At 36.5% G+C, this 19032-nt stretch overlaps 1 protein-coding gene across 1 annotated transcript in view; it reads left to right on the forward strand.

Annotated features, from left to right (window-relative positions):
- The window catches only part of CDKAL1 (CDK5 regulatory subunit associated protein 1 like 1), a 411527-nt gene that overhangs the window by 309397 nt on the left and 83098 nt on the right, over positions 1-19032 (forward strand). Inside the window, exon 13 of the mRNA XM_064665704.1 lies at positions 8011-8073. Coding sequence (XP_064521774.1) covers positions 8011-8073 — 63 coding nt within the window. The remainder of the gene's footprint in view (positions 1-8010; positions 8074-19032) is intronic.

Raw genomic sequence — 19032 nt, forward strand, 5'->3', positions numbered from 1 at the left:
GACATGAGGGCAATAAAAGCTGAAAATTGTGCATCTTTCTCCTTTACCAGTGATTATGAATTATGTACTTTGATCTGGGGCTTCAAGTTAGAATGTTACAGGAAGTTTAAGGACTGTTTTGTAAACTCCCTCTTCCCTGAGAGGGAATTAAAGTGAGACAGAGAGAGAACCAAACATTTCTTTAAACACCTTTTACTCATTAAGCTTCTGTTATTAGTAGAACCAAGCCATTATTGTTAGAAGCAGGTAACTATTTGCACAACACATTTGTTTGGTTGCCGGCATTCACTCGCAGGCTCACCTGTGGTTACCAGAGGAGCAGCAGGTAAGAGGCCAGCTGCAGCTGTGTGCTCAGATGGGGAGAGTCAGCCTCTGGCTTCCAGGTGGGGTACTTGGAAAATACCTCAGGGGGATCTGCGTTCCTTTGGGTACAAATGAAATCCTATAGTCTTCTTCTGCATAGAGGAGTCACCACCCTCCTGGATGTGGTCCGAGTCTCTATCTGCTATTGGTCGTAGTGGCCTTGGGCAGATTGAACAGGCTGTTGTTGTCTTGAATTTGTTAGTTATTGCAGATTTGGCATGAGTACTAGTCTTCAGAGCTTATTAGTCCTTGGAAAATTTTCACTTGCTACGTTTTCATCAGGTAATGTTATTGCCTTTGGCCTGCTGTTTTCTGTTACAGCTCCATCAAATCTATAGATGCATATAGAACCCATTCACAGAAGCTCATACAGAAAGAACCTCTGTGGTGACTGGATGTTTAGATTAGATATGCTTTGTCCTTCTGTCCACTTCATTGGCTCATAGTGAAGTGGAAGAACCATGGAACTGTGCCTTTTTATAATATTTGCTTGAATTGCAGCTACGTAACTTATGTAATACAGAAAACTTTTCTATTTTTTAATTTGGACTTTTAATTCACTTTATAAACCAGACTGCTCAGAGCTGAAGCAATGCCAGCACCTGTAGTCACAAGGAACTGTTGCCCATAAGTTATTCCATTAAACTGGATGTAGGCATCAGAATAGAAAAATTTTCAAAATTCCAGACTTCTTCAAATGACAATGCGGTTTAGATCTAATAGTTTGTGACTTAACACAGATAGCAAATTAATTTGTATCATGGAGGTAACTAAGCTTGTCCATAATTTGCAAATAATGTAACATTTATGATGGCCCATAAAATGTGCCTTGGAAGAAGAGGACACTGAAATATCCTGAGATGGGTTCTTGGTGACCCTTTCTTGAACTTTATCTGTCTTTGATAATCCCAGTACACTCTTTCAAAGCCATCACAATCAATCAGGTCAATGAGTGCTTTGGAACTTGTATGTTTTGCTGTTTTCCTTGCTGTGCCTGCATCTCTGGTCATTGGGCTAAAAATCTGGGAACTTGGAATTGCTGAAAAACTGGAAGTAGAGTGGAAGACTGAATAACAGATTAAGGTAAAACAGTGCAGGGCATTTTCATGTGTCTGGTGAATTTGTGTGTAGTGGGTACACATTTGATCTCTCTCATGCAGCAAGCACGTGAGCATTGTTTGCTGCTCACTATTTGTGCCATGCTGTGCCCTCTGCAGCACTTCTATTTTTGTTCTTCTGAGGGTGCTGGAAAACCTGGTGCTTTTAAGGCTGCTGGTGTGTGATAGAGTGATAGAACACACACATAGCTCACCAGATGATAAGAAGGAAGAGTACCCTGCAGATAAGTCATTCCTAGGTGTATGGATGTAAGCCCATATATGTCCTGAGCTTAATAGGTATATATAAAAATTACTTTTCATTACTAAAATATGCTTTTCAGTTCATTCTGGTTTATATTATTGTGTTACTTGCTGCAATAACTATTCAAAATCAGTCTATCCCTCGTGACCAATCACTTTATTTCTGATTTAGTGTCAATCTAATTTGAAATATGGCTGATACCTCAGGCCAAGTTTCTGTCAGATACTTTTGTCCTACAAATTTTTTTTGAGCTAAACAGTCTTCCTAATCAGTTACATCAGACATCCTAAGAAAATACCCACGTCACATAGATTATGAGATTCCTTATGAATTTCAGACATAAATATCTACCAAAAGTGAGACAGAGCATTTTACAAACTATACTCAATTTAAGGACCATTCAGATAAACAGGTGCTGAAGGCCTTTTCTGAAATTAGGAATTTCTTTGTGAAAGTCTTCAGAATAAATTTTGCATAATTTATAGAATCATAGAATATCCTGATTTGGAAGGGACCCACAAGGATCATCAAGCCCAACCCTTAGCCCTGCACAAGACATCCCTAAGAATCACACCATGTGCCTGAGAACATCATCCAAATGCTTCTATAACTCTGTCAGGCTTGGTGCTGTGACCACTTCCCTGGGGAGCCTCTTCCAGTGCCCAACCACCCTCTGGGTGAAAAACCTTTTCCTGATATCCAATCTAAACCTCCTCCAACTCAGCTTCATGCTGTTTCCTTGAGTCCTGTCTCTGATCATGAGAGTGAAGAGATCGGTCCCTCCCCCTCCTCTTCCCCTCACAAGGATGCTGAAGAGCACAGTGTGGTCTCCCCTCATTCTCCTCTCCTCCAGGCTCAACGAACAAAGTAACCTCAGCTGCTCCTAGTATGACTTCTTCTCCAGACCCTTCACCATCCTCGTTGCCCTCATTTGGACACTCTAATAGCTTCATGTCTTTCTTACATTGCAGTGCCCAAAACTGCACACAGTATTCAAGGTGAGGCCACATCAATGCAGAGCAGAGCGGGACAATCCCCTCCCTTGACCAGCTGGCAATGCGTTGCCTGATGCCCCCCCGGACAGGGTTGGCCCTCCTGGCAGCCAGGGCACTGCTGACTCATATTCAACTTGCCGTCGACCAGGACCCCCAGGTCCCTTTCCGCAGCGCTTCTCTCCAGCCTCTCGTTCCCTAATCTATACATATAACAAGGGTTGCCCCATCCCAGGTACAAAATTGGGCACTTGCCCTTGTTAAACTTCATATGGTTGGTGAATTGCCCATCTCTCTAATGAAAAATGACAAGAATAACAAATTAATACTAAACTAAATTAACTGAAATGCACCAGAAGGAATAAAATTCAGCAATATTTGTAAAATATATGGCTTTGAAGAGTCTGTATTACATAGCTGAAATTATATGGGAGATAAGGATGAAATTGCAATGCACATGGTTTAATTGAAAATGAATCCTTCAAGAAATTATTTTCAAATAGGTTGGCAGATGTTCTTATGAAAATCCTGTGCTGTTTTTTGAAAATATCTGTAATTTTCCATAAATCAGAATCTCTACATAAAATGTAAACTAGACTAAACCATGACTATTTGTGTTGCTATAATCCTGAGGACAGGATTGCTTTAATGTTTGCAATCATTTTCTAGTAGTAATGGTTAGTAAAAGTGTGTAAAATTTTATATATTTCCCTGTTTTAGAGAAAAACACATTGCATGAAATCATAAAACTGTTCTATTTTTTTAGAAAGAATCGCTCAATATAAGAGTATACAAAATGAATTATCAATATATAGTTCTGTTGTTAATTGGAGTTGGAAAAAATGTCCACTGTCCTGTAACATAGAGGGGGAGTGCTGAATAACACACTATACAGGATGTGATATTTTCAATGTATGGATCAAAAATTATTGAAAAGTAATTTCTTAAAGCAAGTTGAATATGTACGTGTGTCAGTAATTGAAGTAGAACAGTGAGTCTGTTTTAACATAGTAATTCAGGTAGGTTAGATCAAAAAGACTAGCCAATCACCAAATTATTTTGTATGCTTCATTATAGATGTGATCAGAAAGACAGGAAGCATGTCAGTAGAAGTGAGTTAGCTATAGTAAGCAGAAAACTTGTCAGGCCTGTACTGTCACTTCTGCCCTTTCAGACCTTACAGGGCACAGATGCAAGAGCATAATGAACACCAGTGATGATTTTATCAAGAAATCTGGCTGGGGCACAATGGTTTTTTCAGGATCATTTCTAAGAGGGTGATGCACTGAATAACTCCAGGTCAAAAGAGATCGGTTCACTGGTTTCTGATCACTTTTTTGAAAGTTGTTTTGCAGAACAAAAAGCAATCTGCAAACTTCGATAACATGGCGGTTCCAGTGGCTTGGCTCATATCTGTATTGTGGTTATAGGTACATAGATTTAAGGCTTTATGTATTGAATCTCCAAGCAAGGCTTTTAAATATGCCTTGGTTGGAGGAGTTACTATCTCTCTCACTGATGTTTTGCCAAGGAACTCTTTAGAGATTAAAGTTAGTCCAGTTGGTGTTTTTATATAGGGTGCTCCCAGCTCCATTCTGTTTTGTGGAAGTTCGGAGTTTAGAACTACTCAAGGCCTTTTTAGTTTTGAGATCACAGATGTAACACAGGGAAAAAGAAGGACACAGCTTTCTTACTGGTCAGAAAATGCATGTCGCTGAAGTTAGAGAATGCCATAGCACAAAACGCATGAGACGTTGCTCTTTCAGAAAGGAAAGCTCCAATCTTATGGCTTTTGCAAATGTCTGTTATGCTGGAGTCTCTATGCTTTGAGTTGTACTGATGAAGAAAACTGAAAATACTTGCAAAGCTGCTTCACTCTTCTCCCAAAGTCTGTCAAAGTTAATTTTTTCCTTGACTCACTAAGTTTAATGTGGTTTTAACTCTTAGTTATGTAATCCAGTAGATACTGCAGAAGGAGGTATTGTGGTTTTTCCAGACTTGTTTGAAAGAAAAACACAATATTGCTATTGGTTGTTAGCTTGCTCAAGGGTGTGAGATGCTCTATAAGCTCTAAATTAAGTAAGATTCCAGTGGCAATATAAAATTGTTTTATTAATTCTGATCAGCAGTATGTAGAAGAGAAATGAGGGAGAAGATTGATAGGTGAGGGAAGAGAACTGAAATAAAGACATTCATTTGGGTGCCTTAACACATTCTTATTCACTGTGCTCATGAAGGAAAAGAAGAATATTTGAACAGAACAGGTATATGTCCTTGTTACTGAAGGCAGCCCCAATTACTGGAGAGATTTTAAATCATGGGAGCAAAAAAAACAGAGATAGGAGAACTTTGCTGGCGATATATTGAGGCTGACACCTTCAATGGATCTGCTAGAATCTGCAGATCTGTCGCAGTATTAGGCTGAAATTATTGAGAACTTTGAAGGTGAAAATAGACTTTATTAAACTGAAAGTTAAGTCTAAAGGAAATCAGTAATACCTTCATACTGGGGACTAATTTTGTCCCTTTTATTCCTAGATAAAAACTGACAATATTCCATTTAAGTAGCTTCTAAGTAATCTGTGATAAAAATACCTTGGCAATGTTGTAGTTCTCCTTCACAATAAACATTGTACACCTACGATACCATGCTTGAAAGGAAAACAAACAAGTTTTAGACTACATTAAAATCATCTGAAAGACAGGTAATTATCACCTGAGTATGAAAAGAGGATCACCAGATAAGTGCAATATACGTGTGTGAGCTTACAATGTTTAGCATTTGGTGTAGCTATTTAATTTATTATTTTCCTGAAGTACCTTCTGTTGAAGGGGTTACCATTAGAGCAGCATGAATTCCTTGTTCTGTCCTTAGTCTCTGTGTTTTGAAATGTCTTATATTTCTGGTTTTTAAAGGTCTGAGTTTAACTGCACTTGGTGTTCTAGAAAGACGCAAATTATCACTAAGCAACCTTTACTCTCTGCTTAAGGCATTTTTATCTCTGTGTATTCAGAGTCCATACAAAACAGTCGAATGCTGTTTAGATTTACATGAGTTAAGCATATGGGGCATCCTGGGAATTTTGGGACATTTTTGCATCTCAAGATGCATTGTGCATCTCAAGAAGTTTTATTCCATGTTCTTCTGTGTTATGGATTTTCAGCATTTCCCTAGTCGGGAGTGTTTTGGTTTTGTACAAAACCCAAAATTTTTGTGGAAAGATAGGAAAGGAACCATAATTTTCTATAATAAAAAGTGGAAGACTATCAGTGTGTTGTATAAGGGAAGCCATCTTTATTCTTCATCTAGTCTAGCTGTGTGTGTAGCCAACATTTTGGTGAAAGTCTGAGAGTGAAAGATAGACATTTTCTGTCATACAGTTTTATTGTGTGTTATTAAAGCTATTGCAATCAAAATGAATACAAGAGACATAGTCTTCAGGAAAAAAAGCAAGAATTAGACTTTTTCTGAATTTCATAGGGTTTTCTTCCTGGAAAGATCAGTGAAGGCCTCCACAATCCATAGTAAAATGCTTTTGTATTCTTGCATGTTACAACATTAAATAAGTTTTTAAAGCAATATTTTTATTAATCATTTTGATATCTCCTTTTAATTTATTATCACATTTCTCCAAATCATCTTTATAGTATTTTAAGAATTTTGACTGTGTGTAATGGTACTACCAGGAAAGAAGCCATTTTAAGTTGGTGATTTGAACTGTATGTTGATTGGTTTGGAATTTGGATTGATGCTTTCATTTGAGCATGGGTTTTTTTCCCCAGTGGAAGTAAAAGAAATATCAAATGAGGGTTAGAGGGTGAAGTTTCTTCTATCAAGGGAGATCTTTCCTATGGCAAAGGCATGTTCAGTTGCTGAGAAAGTCTGTACTGAGAAATGTCTTTCTTAATATAACTTCTGTTGGTTTTAAAGCCCTGTATTAAACTCAGAGAAATGAGTCCTGTTAGATATTAATTATAGTAACTGAACAGAATTGTGAATGACAGAAGTAACCTTTGCATACTGAGAACAAAATTTACCATTCTCCCTCACCTTAAAGAGGGGTAGTGAGTAAAAATATATTTTCTTGACTCTTTGGTGGTCTAAAGCATAGGTATATATACACCTGACAAAAGTAGTAATATTAATCTGATATCTTTAATGATTCAGAAATGTCATAGATTTGTGCTAGTAACAGAAGTTACCACTTTTGTGACTAAGTTGCTGAATGCTTCACTGAAAATAAAAACTGTGTAAAGAAAGGAAATACATAGCTTATCTTGTACAATCAAAAATTACTAAATTGCTCTATAGTTTCCAGAAGTTAAAATAAATACTACAGTCATGCAGCTGTCTATTTAGTTCCCAGCATGCTGAAAACATGAACAGATCCTACCAATTTAGTTGGAAAACTATTTTTACAGAAATGATGGCTAAATAAGACACTGGTACAAACTACAAGCAAGGAGTTCATGCAGTTGTCTTGCCTTTAACACATTTTCCAACACGCATAGTCTTCCCAAACTATAAGTAAACATTGATTTTGACATAATAAAACTTTGAACTTATTTGTGACTCACCCCTGCATTAAAGATGAAGGGTGTTTTTCTCTTTTCCCTGCCCCCACTCCATAGGATGCAGCTGAGAGAGTCTGTTAACATCAGCTGAAATCACTGAAAGCTCTTTCATTAAATTCAGTAGAAGCTGGATTAAGCAGGTTTTGTCTTTGAACAATGCTCTTGACGGAAGACATTTTTTTCCCTTTGCCTTGGCATTAAATGGCATATCACCTATTAATTTTCAACAATCAAGGCAATGAGAGTATTAGCATCAAAAGAAATAGAAAAATAATAAATTATTCTTCTTTAAACTGATTTCCTTTAAACCTAATCTCCTATAAGGCAAGACTGCACGTACATGCTAGAATAGTAGACAAGTCTTTGCAAGACTGTAGCCTAATCTCTAAGTTTTGTTATCTGTATTCTAAAATGTTATTTATAATTTATTGTGCAAAATTAAAACTAATCTGAATTGTTTACACATTCCACTGATGTTCCACAGATTAGTGTTTATTATTTATTAAGGATATTTTCTTAACATTGTTAATATATATGTTAATTATTTCCTCTAATATTTGATGTCCTTCATCTGCATACACCACTCTTCATACCTACAGTTCCATTAACAAAGTGGGGAGAGAATGTGTTTGTACCTGAATACAGCTTTTTTAATCAGTAGTCTCTTTTTCTCCCCTAACTTTTCTAATATGGTCTATTTATTAATATTCCTTTACAGAAAAAACAGAGAACAAAGGATCTGTCCCAGTTGTTTCATTCATACAATCCATATGATCATAAGGTAAGAAAAAAATATACTACCTATATTTGTTGTTAAGAAAAATTCCAAACATTTGTGATAACTATATTTCATGTTTAATACAAAAATGAAAGTAAGTTATAAAATTGAAAGCGTGAGGGTATTTATTTTACTTAAATTTTGCTATCATATAGATGTTTCTTTGTTTCTTCAAGCCAAGCTTGAGAAGGTGCATTTTCTGATTTGTGAAACCCATGATTGACATTAACTTCATGAAGTCTAGTATAATTTATAGACTGACACTAAATCCTGCAAAGTGACCATATGTGGTATTGGATTCCCCTCTTTTTTGCTCTCTCTTTAGAAACTGTGTTACCCTTGAGTATGTTGCTTAGCCTGTTGTGTCAATTAGGCCCTGAGATACATGATACTAGTGAATTATCTATTGATTCTGGGAGCATGGTTTGAAGAGGCTGCTTTGCTAGCAGCCTGATGATTGTCTGGGGGAAGAAGAAGAAATGCACATAAACATTATAACTTGATTCTTATATGTAAAGTCTGGGAACTCTGGTGGAAAAAAAAAACCCCAAAAAAATTATATTATAATTCATACTAAATGGAAAAAAAAAGGTCACTTCCCTAAAGACATTGCAATGTGAAATAAAAAAAATAAAGCTGTTACAAGAAGATTTTGGAGAACCAAGAGACAGAGATCACAGCATTTCTGTGCAATAACTATGTCATGGGGTTCTTGTAGACCTTATGCAAAAGAGAGCATTAAGCAGCAGATTGAAGTTAAGTAACTTTGTAAATGTTTTTGGGGAGTTCCTCTTATCTTGGATGCATCTGTGGGCATTTTTTTTAAGCAAGTGCACAAAACTCTTAAACAATTTGTCAGCAGCACGAAATGTCTATCTTTGCTGCTTCTGTTTTGTGAAGTGTGTGTGATTTTGCAAGTATCCATTAAAACAAAGGAAGATTTGAAATGTTTCTGTTGTTGAAAGTTCTGAACTCTACTTCTTTCTTCCTGGCCCTATACCAAATACATTAGAGAAATCAGCTAGGTTTTATATCTGGGAGAAGAAGGTGGCAGAAGTGTGTATGTATGTGCACCTATCTCTTTGCGTGAACATATGCATAAATGTGTGTAGCTGCACATATGTCTATGAGAAAGAAGTACAGTGTGTAAATTAATGGATAAAATTTATCAGATAGGTTGTTGCTATGAGAGTTCTGTAGTTACTAGCAGCTTGAAAATTTATGGTTTAAAAAAATATTGTCAATCAGTAGGTATATTCTATAATTTTAATAATTATATATAATTTCGAGTTAAACCCATCACTTCAAAGTACGTTTTTATAGATAGTCTCCCATTATTTACAAGGATTGGTAAACCAGATATTAAGGGCCCGTGAAAATGGAGAAACACGAAGAATAAAGGAAAATTGTGTGATGAGATTTTGAATGGGATTGTTGCTTTTTGGAACTGAAGCATTTTAAGGTAAATGTAATAACAAGTCAAGTAAGATCTAATAAGGAGACGCAACTGATGAACAAGAAGCTCTGATATTCCTCTCCATGTCTAAATACTCCTGTACCAAACACTTTTTATTCATAGTACAAGGAAATTCCATTCTTTTATTAGCACTTTTAATGGAACTTGGCCATTTGTAACTCCTGCTGCCTTCCTGCTCATATCCTTTGTGGCATTATATCAAAGTATCCTCGAATGATTTTGGCTGCAGTTGTGAAGACTTTTGCACTCTTTACAAATTAGTCATCAGGCAATGTGGAATTGAATATAAATGCTTAGATATATTCCCTTTTGATCTTTGTTTTAGGACCTTTAAAAAATTATTAAAAGTAGCACAATTGTTTGATGAGTGATTTTTGAAGCTCCACTCTTTTGCTCCTAAGCACATTCTGCATATATATATATATATATATGAGTGTAAAAGAGGAAGGGGAAGAGGAATAAAGTTTATTAAAATAAAGTTTATTAAAATTATGATCTTTCCTCATCTACCATTTGACAGAGAAGGTTTTCCTTCTGCTAACTACTTCCTATTTGTAGTGGCTTCAACAAACTCACTGCAGATTTCTTGCTCTGTGCTTTTATTTCCACCTCAGCTGTCATTTTCACAATTGTTCCAGGGCTTTTAATTTTTATATTAAATCTAACAGTAATCAGCATTAATTGGAAGTACAGTTATTTCAAGTGGAGGTCTATATTAATTTTACTCTAGCTCAGTTTTGCTTGATTTACATGGTGCATAAACGGAGATTTCGTGATGGCTTTGTGAAAGTGTGGGTGATGTAGGATCATGGCACAAATGGTTGGAATTAGTGACTTCCAGGATTATTACTTTGTTGATTAAAAGATTTTTCCCTGAGAACCTTTCTAAAGTAGAAAAGAGATAAGGATAAGTTGGCACTTAGTGGCAGTAGTTAAAACAGATGTAAAAAGCTTATGAACTACAGTGGCTGAAACAGGATTTGCTACTAAGACTTGATAGTACGTCTTCCTTTTATAATGGGATATCTCACAGAAAAGAGAAAAATCAATCAAAAAATCAGACAATGTTCATTCTTGCATGCTTGTGTTTCACTCCCTAAAACAGAAAGTGTTTAGTAACTACACTAATGGAGTAACTACACTGATCTTACTAACCTTATTGCTATTTATGCATGGTCAGGAGACCAATAGCTCTTAGAAACAGTAGCTGTTCCTGGAAATTTTACCTCAGGATGTATTTGCCTATTTAGTGTAAGTCACTGTATCCTGAAAGATTTAAATGTTTGTGGTCCTGCATTCTCAGGTGAAAAGCTAGCTCTTTTATGGATTTACTTTTCCTTCCACTTCCAGGTGTGGAGTCTTATCCAGTGAGGCGTTAATTCAGCACCAAAGGGGGCAGAGCTTTTAAATTCTTCTCTGCAGAAGGGATGGAAAAGTGGGAGATATCCTGCTCCTGCTGATAGCAGGGGAGAAGTAGTTAAGCTTCTGTATTATATTACCATCTAGTTGCCCAACTCATTGTTTAGATGAAACCATACAGCATCAAATCTCAAAAATTGCCCTTCAGTTGTGTACTTATCCTATCCAGGGTGATTTGAGCCTGCTCTCTTTAACCTGGTGTCACCATACTGCTTACAGAGCCTCCAAGTACAGAACCTGCGGGTCTCTGAGCTCCAGTGCCACTGAAAAAGCTTGTTGCAGCATCAGTCTTGAATGCCTGGCAAACATATTGAATTCTTGATGTCAGACACATTCAAAGAGCTCCATTTTCATAGACTTTTCTTTTGTTATTGTTAAAATAAATGTCTTCTAAAATTAATTCTTTTCAAAACTAAATAATTATTTAAGAAACACTGACTTATATCTTGGGTATGAAAAACTGTTCCAGGTGTGTGATTCCCATTTGTTTAAACTTATTTCCTTTAGCATGTGTAAAAATACATAGAACTCTATTTGTAGATGAAGCCATTCCTTGTGCTGAAATACTTGCTGTGTTTATGTAGAGTAGGAATATGTATAGTCTGGCTTTTCTTGAGAGTCAAGTTCTGATTGCTTTGTAACTTTTCTCTAGTTAGCAATATAACAGCTTTTCCAATTATATGTACAGTTTATCTTTTTCTAGGACACTCAGAAAAGGAATATAAAATTGACATCCTCATGAAGCTGTACCAACAATAATTTTAGTGTTTCAAAATTTAAAAGGTAGTTGAGGAGCACTCTTTTTACCCTTAGCTATAATCTGGCCAGTTTCCTACTAGCTCATTTCATGAAAGATTATGTTTGCACACAAGTAATTTTTTTGTGTGTACACTGTGAAGTACACACACATTGCACACAGGAAGAATTTTACTCTGCTTGCAGTAGATGTTTAACTTAAAAATGATGGAGTTGGACCTTTCTCCCAAATTACGTTTGTCCTTTAATATTTATGTCTCCTATTTTTCAAAGTTATTAAAGTAGTTGTGATAGTAGGTCACCTGGTCAGAACAACAGGTTTGAGAAGCTTAATAGGAGTTTCACGACCCCTTATGCATCATGTGTCCAAATTCAGCATCACAGAGCCCTAGTTCCTTTTCTTCTTTTTGTCAGATGAGTTTAAGTATTCAGTCTGGCCCTGGAGCAGTTGTTTAAAACCATAATCCTCAATTTATGCTCTGCAAAAGAATGTTTTTACATATAGTAAACACAGTACAGCAGAAGAACTATTCATTTTGCTGCTTTGCCTCCTTGGGAGGATAGCCAGAGAGACCTTAGGGCATGTCCATACATGCCTCTGGCAGCATGGAGCTGTTACAGTGAGAAATCCCCTGAGAGTTGTGCTTAAAACTCAGCTCTGTATTTGTTTTGCCTTTTGCAACCTGAATCTCTTGCTCTCAAATAGGGCACGATCTATGAAAAAATAAGGTCACGTCTTATAGCATTAGGGATTTATTTTAGCATATACTGTGTCCAACCAAGTAAGAAATAAAGTCAATATTCATGTGATTTGAAAAGAGTTTTTTGAGATATTTTCTGCCAAACTGAAACTGCTCAGGATTAAAAAAAATTAATTCCTATTTCAAAATGTGCTCCAATTGATGAAATACTGCTAATATAATTGTAAAATCTTCATGCTTTTGAATATTTTTTCTTAATGTGTTTCGGAAATGTTTACTAAAAAAACTAAAACCCCCTCAACAATGCATGTGTTGTGCAAGTTATATGGAGCACTGTGTTAAGACACACAAGTAACAAAAAGCTTTTTTTGTTTGTTTGTTTGTTTGTTTGTTTGTTCCTTGTGTTTTTTTCTTGTCAGGATTGTTGGGGTGGGGTTTTTGGAGGGTTTTGTTAGCTCTTAGCCTAGTAAGCAATTTTGGGAGGCAGGGGTGTGATGTCCTGTACTTTGTCAGCTTTGATAAAGATAGTTATGCACATAACCGATTCGAGGAATGTTAATACAAGATTATGTATGTCTATCCTTAAGGTACCAGTGGCTGTTGTCACTTACAGACCTACCCTGTTTTCAACCAATTATTTCAATAGTATACAGTCTCTTGCTCCAATTTTTAATGAAAATTAAATAATCTAACTTCCTTAAGCTGAGGTTTCTTTTGCTGACTTCTGTAAATCCTCTGGATAGTTGATCCTTTGCGTCAGAAAATTTCTGAAAATTGTACTACTACACATTGAAAGAGGCTGTAAATAATGAGGGGGTAAAACTGTGTTTTCCCAATGAAACAGACAGGAGCCACTATCAAATAGGTGGGATCTCAGGAGCCACTATCAAATAGGTGGGATCTCTTTTGGCACTGTATGCTCTAAGTGGTTTTCATTGACAGTAGCACAACATGTTAATCATAATCATAGGAATGCCCAAGGCTGTGGCATTATCTGGTAATCATCATGGACACCTCAGGTGAAGGGTGAGGATTTGGAGTCAGTTGGCTTCTGATAAAAAAACCTGTCAAGTTCTGCAGTCCTTCCACCTCTGTGCTGTAGGTGGTGGCCTCTGGGGACCGCACGCTGCAGCAGGGGAATGGAGGGTGCGGTGGTGGCACCGAGAACCAAAAAAACTGTCTTACCATGGTGAGGACTGTTTAGTTAAACAGCAGAAATGAGGGGAGATGGAAAGTTAAGAGCTTCAGCTGGCATCAGTTTTCCTACCGATGAGCTACATCCTTTCATTTTTCTTCTGTGTACAGGGAATCCTTTACAAATAAAGAGATTTGAACAAAAGGAATTCTGGAGTCTACGGAAAGAAACCACTCTAAAATGCCTCCTGTTGGTTAACTTTCTAATGGCAGACATCACCATACTACTCTTTTTAATTAGGTCCTAAAAGCTTTGTTTTTGAAGATGTTTCTGCATTGTGGTATGATGTGCTTTTATAAGTGGATACGTAAATTGAAATGCTGGACACTTGTGGAGTTGAAAGTGTTGCTATGAGAGTAGTTTCTTAAAAGAAGCTGGTGAAAAACTAAAATGTAGTTGCAGCATTAAACATATCTGGCAGGTGAGATTTACATCTTTCAGTAATCTATGTTCATAGTTCCAGATCTCTCAGATTTTGACATCTTCTGCTTCTGTGTGTGCTGCTGTCATCTTTCATAGCTACTGGCATTATGAAGTGGTTTGTTTTATATGTGAGAGATGGCAGCTAGCATGTGTAAACAAACCAGGTTTGGATGCTTTTTGGAGTCTGGAAATGGGAAATTACAGAACCGCTTAAAACCACACAACAATTCATAACATTTTTCCTAAGGACAGTAATCTTGCTCAGTTATTAACTGTGTTTTTTAAGATGTGCTGTGGAAGTGCTGTGAATGTGTAGGTTTTACTTTTTATCCAGAAAAAAAAAAAGGCAGTTTTGAGATACTGTGTCGGCCTTCAGATTTTTTGGATAATGACTTGGGTATATGATTCTGGAAAATAATAAAAATCCTTTAACCTGCTTTCCATTTATTCCAGGAACAGCATTGTACTAAATCATAAGGCAAATGTGAGGTTGCAATGCCTGTGATATAAGCCATAGTCTGAATTTCCTAGAGGAGGTGCTTTGAATTGTTCTTCTGTAAGATGAAAAGGTTTTCTAGGTTATTGCTCAAAAGGGACAGAGCCTTTTGCTATCTCCTGCCTTGAAACAGATTTCAGGTTTAATTTAATAGCTCAGATGTCAGATATGACTGTGTCTTATGGAAATATTCTTATTGTAACCTACATCCATTCTTATCTGTTCCCTTCCCTCATGTTCAGAACTGCTTTTTTGGAGGAGGTTATATAAAGCTGTTTTATACTCTTGATATAATGTGAGGCTTCAAAGAAGACTACTGAAAGAGAAAAGCAATTTCTATTTGGAAGAGCAGTGCAGTGGCCTTGTGTTAATGGCACACTTGAACATTACTTGATGATAGAGAAGAAAATCTAATTGCCTGAAAAGCTCCTGCTTATTCTTGACTTAACTCTGAGCTACACTGAAGTTCATGCCATCTCTTAACACAGAGCAAGTTAATATACAGACAGTTTGGAAAGGACTGTTCAAATACTGGGAATTTTTTTCAGGATTTGTAGAGAACAGACGAAGAAACAAGGCAAGCAATACAATGAAAGGGCTCACTTCTCCATTGAATATGCTCTATAGAGGAAGACATATCTGCTGTGTTTTAGTTGTATAGCTGAAATGCTGGGACAAAAGAGTTGCAGTCTTATTTGAAGTATATATTGCAGCCAGAAAATGAAAAAACAACCCAATTCATGGATATATTGCTCTAAAACCAGTGGTTTGTTGGTTGATATTTTTTTACACAAAACCTAAAATATATACAGACAGGTATATATGATTAATATTTTGGTTAAAACCATATTTGATGCTAGTATCTTCTGCTGTATTTGGATATTTAAAGCATCTAACCCTGTCTGATGCTAACTGAATGGTTTGGGATTGTTACCTCAATTATCAACCAGAAGGGAGGCTTTTCCAGTTTTAGTCTAGAGTGTATTTTTTCTGTCCTTTTAAAATGGTCTTTCAAAAAATTGTTTAACACTAGTCTGTTAAATCACATTTGCATCTACACATAAAGGTACTGCTGTATAGTGATGTATGTGCTTAGATGTTGAACATGGTTTCACAGGTACTGATGTATTGTTGAAACATCTTCATTAACGATCTTGAGAAGAGTTTTAGTAAATGAGCTGATGTAATCTACATACCTCTCCCCCATGTAAAGACAAGTATATACTTTTTCAGCTAAACAATTGTAAAAATAGTGGTCATTTACTTCACAGGTTTCCTCCTTGGTACAGCATGCAAATGCTACCTGGTAGAGCAGATTGCCTCAAACAAGTGTATTCTACCTCCAAAAAAATATTGAAACAGAAAATGAGACAAGTTTTACAGTGACATTAAATATCTGCCATATGAACTCAAGTAAAACAAATTCTTCAATGTACATTAATCCTCTTGTTATTTTCCAGAGAGAGGCATTACCCTTTGCTGCATGTCTTGTATCATTTATGTGCCTTGTCCATCATTGCTCTGTTACTGACACAAAAGTACGAAAAAGAAACGTATTTTAGGTTTTCTCAAATTAGTTGCTGGGAAACCTTTACATCACAAAAAATAAAAAGACCTGGCCCGTTACAGTTTTTTTAAGCTCCCTTCAATCTCATCTTGGCAATGTGATGGAGTGTTTAGCTAACAGTTCTATGGACATTTCAAGTTCAGGTACCTTTCCTTGTCCCGTTCCTTAACTCCTCATTTGACCTATATCTCTCTGTGGCTGTACAATTCATGGTGGATTGGATTTCCCAGTTCTCTCTCACTTTCTCTCCTTTCCCCACCCTACCCCTGCCTCTTTCTTTATTCTATCGCCATTTCTCCCCTTAAAAAAAAAAAAAAAAAGTTTTTTTTTTCCCTATGTACTCTACCTTCTTTTTTCTGTTTCTTCCTACCAAACTATTCTTTCTTTAATATCTCCTTCAGGTATTAACATTGTATTGTCTCTCTTATTTACTTTTATCTACCTGCCCTGTACAGCTGTACTTTGGCATGGCATTAAAGTGAAGGCGTCAGTGCATCAAGTGTAGCAGTGCATGAGCACACTGTTGTGGAAACCCATCCACAGGGGTGGTAGTAGAATTCTTCACTATTTCAACTTTGCTATTGACCTACATATTCATATGACCAAGCTCTTGAGCTTGCTTGCTTTTAACTAATGACATATCAAGAGACCAAAATTTCGGGAACTTCACCAATAGATATGATACCTATCTTCATGTTCTGTTCCCCATCTTCTCACTGGAGACCTGTATACTTGAATTAATTTGATATATTATTTAAAATTTTAGATGTTAATCAAGAAGGCATCAATACTTTTATTACTGGAAGATTTTGAGTAATTTTCTAGCACCTGAAGTCTTGAGTAAGATTTTGACTTTCTTGCATGGAGGGAGGATATTCCATTTATTTTTCTTCATACTTACTCCTGTTTAAATGTTCTTGTTTTAATGACCTTTGGACATAAAGCTGTGAAGGAGGTGTGGATTTGCTGGCTCTGTGTCTGATAATAAGGTATGGAAATGTTCATCTCCTTATCCTCTCTGAATATTCCTCTGCACAACCTTGCATATATGCACATACATGAGCGCACACACACACACACACAACCCCATAACCAACAAAACCTTTGATTCGAGATTGTTTCTGGATGATACTTGCTGTATTTCAAATAAGTCAGGGAAGGATAGGATCACATTTTTCCCCGATTTGTAATAAGTCAGTACTGGCTGCTATTCCATCTTCTGCTGTCATATAAACTCCTGGAACTAGAAACACTCCATTTGTTTTTATTTTGTTATAATTTCCTCTCTGTACTATGTTCCACTCAAGAGCATGAAGAAAGGCTAGTTACACAGTTGAAAAGATAACTTTGAGTAAAGTGACCATGTAAAACAATAGATATAATTTGGGCTTCAGATTGCTCTACACAGGAAACTAGTTCTCCTGCCGTCTGTCCTCACAGTGCAGTTCGGCCACTCTGTGTGACCCGAAGTGCTCTACTTTGAAGGACAGCTGGAGGAGGAGTCTCAGAATTTGCCAGCAAACCATGTGGATTTTGCATGGTTAATCTAGGTGATTGTCACCTGCAGTGAAGCATCTTATTTTAGCTGCGTGTGAAATTTAGGGTTCTCACAAACACTGCTCTCAGTGGTCTTGCACTCAGTCTGCCTGTGTCTGAGGGAAGCTCTCATGATCTTAGGGGACAAGAGTGTTTGTATTCAGATGTAACTAGAAAAACATCCTGTGGTTTTTACTAATTGCTCATTCTTTCTGAAAATTGCAGGATGAGTGCTGAAGGATGTCAGTGTTCTGATGATTCAGTATATGTGCTTACAGTAAAACTAGCAACATTTAGTTAAATTTCCCACATCCTAACATATACTCAGGTGTAAGCCTGAAAGACTTACAAACCTTGTTCCAGGGTGGAGGTCCACAGTCAGTAGGCTTTGAGTTCATCCTGCAGTTTGGACATACCATGAAGGTTTAGGTCGCAGTTCAGGGCACAAGAAAGTATCTAAGACATATGACTCAATTTCAGCTGTACTTGAGCTTTAGTGTATCAGAAGGAAGGAGTGGTGTTGTCAGTAGGAAGAGAGGTACAAACCTGGATGTTGTTATAAACGCACATTAGCAAGGCCCATTTCATTCCCTTAATATGACATGTTTTTCATATTATTTTTCCCTTGTGTTCTGATATTTTATGAGCATTAAAGGGTTTTCATCCATCCAAAAATGTGATTCTAGAGACTACCTCTCTTTGAATTGCATTATGTGAAGTATAAAATGCTTGTGAGGCTAATGACAAATTTAAGGTTTGGTATCTCACGATCCATCAGGATAAAAATGGAGGGTTTATATCTCCATAAAGGACCAAAAGCATTACAATTTCTTCATGATAAGTGTGGCATTTTCTAATATCGCTGAAAGCAAGTAAGAAGTTGATCTTTAAAGATGACATTTTAGTTCATATAAATGCTGCTGCAGGTCATGTTTAATTTTTCTTTCACCCCTTTCTCATGCAATCATGACAGTCATAGATAGTCACCTAGCCCTATAGAAAAAGAAATGGATATGGAATTAGTTGATGCAGGTCTTTAAATCGGAGCATGAGATTAATTTTTTTTTTACAAAATATGTTTCTGTGAAATTTGATATATGTAGCACACATAAGAGATATGCTGTGATAAAATGCTTCAGGTTGCAAATACAAGCAGTCATGCTGACAAATCCTTTATTTCATACTGTCATGCTAGTTCCAGGAGAAAAACACCTATGTGTTATTACTGCTGCTCACTTTTTCATCTCCTTTAATATTGCTAGGATCATTTATGAAGCAAGTGTATGGTGAATTATGCTTCTTTATGCCTTTTATTTTTACAAGCTCATTTTTTAAATAATAGGCCTGCTTGGTAAAAAACTTTGCAAGATGTAAGCCATCACTGTTTTACAT

The sequence above is a fragment of the Pseudopipra pipra genome, chromosome 1 (assembly GCF_036250125.1).
Source record: "Pseudopipra pipra isolate bDixPip1 chromosome 1, bDixPip1.hap1, whole genome shotgun sequence".
Lineage (NCBI taxonomy): Eukaryota > Metazoa > Chordata > Aves > Passeriformes > Pipridae > Pseudopipra > Pseudopipra pipra.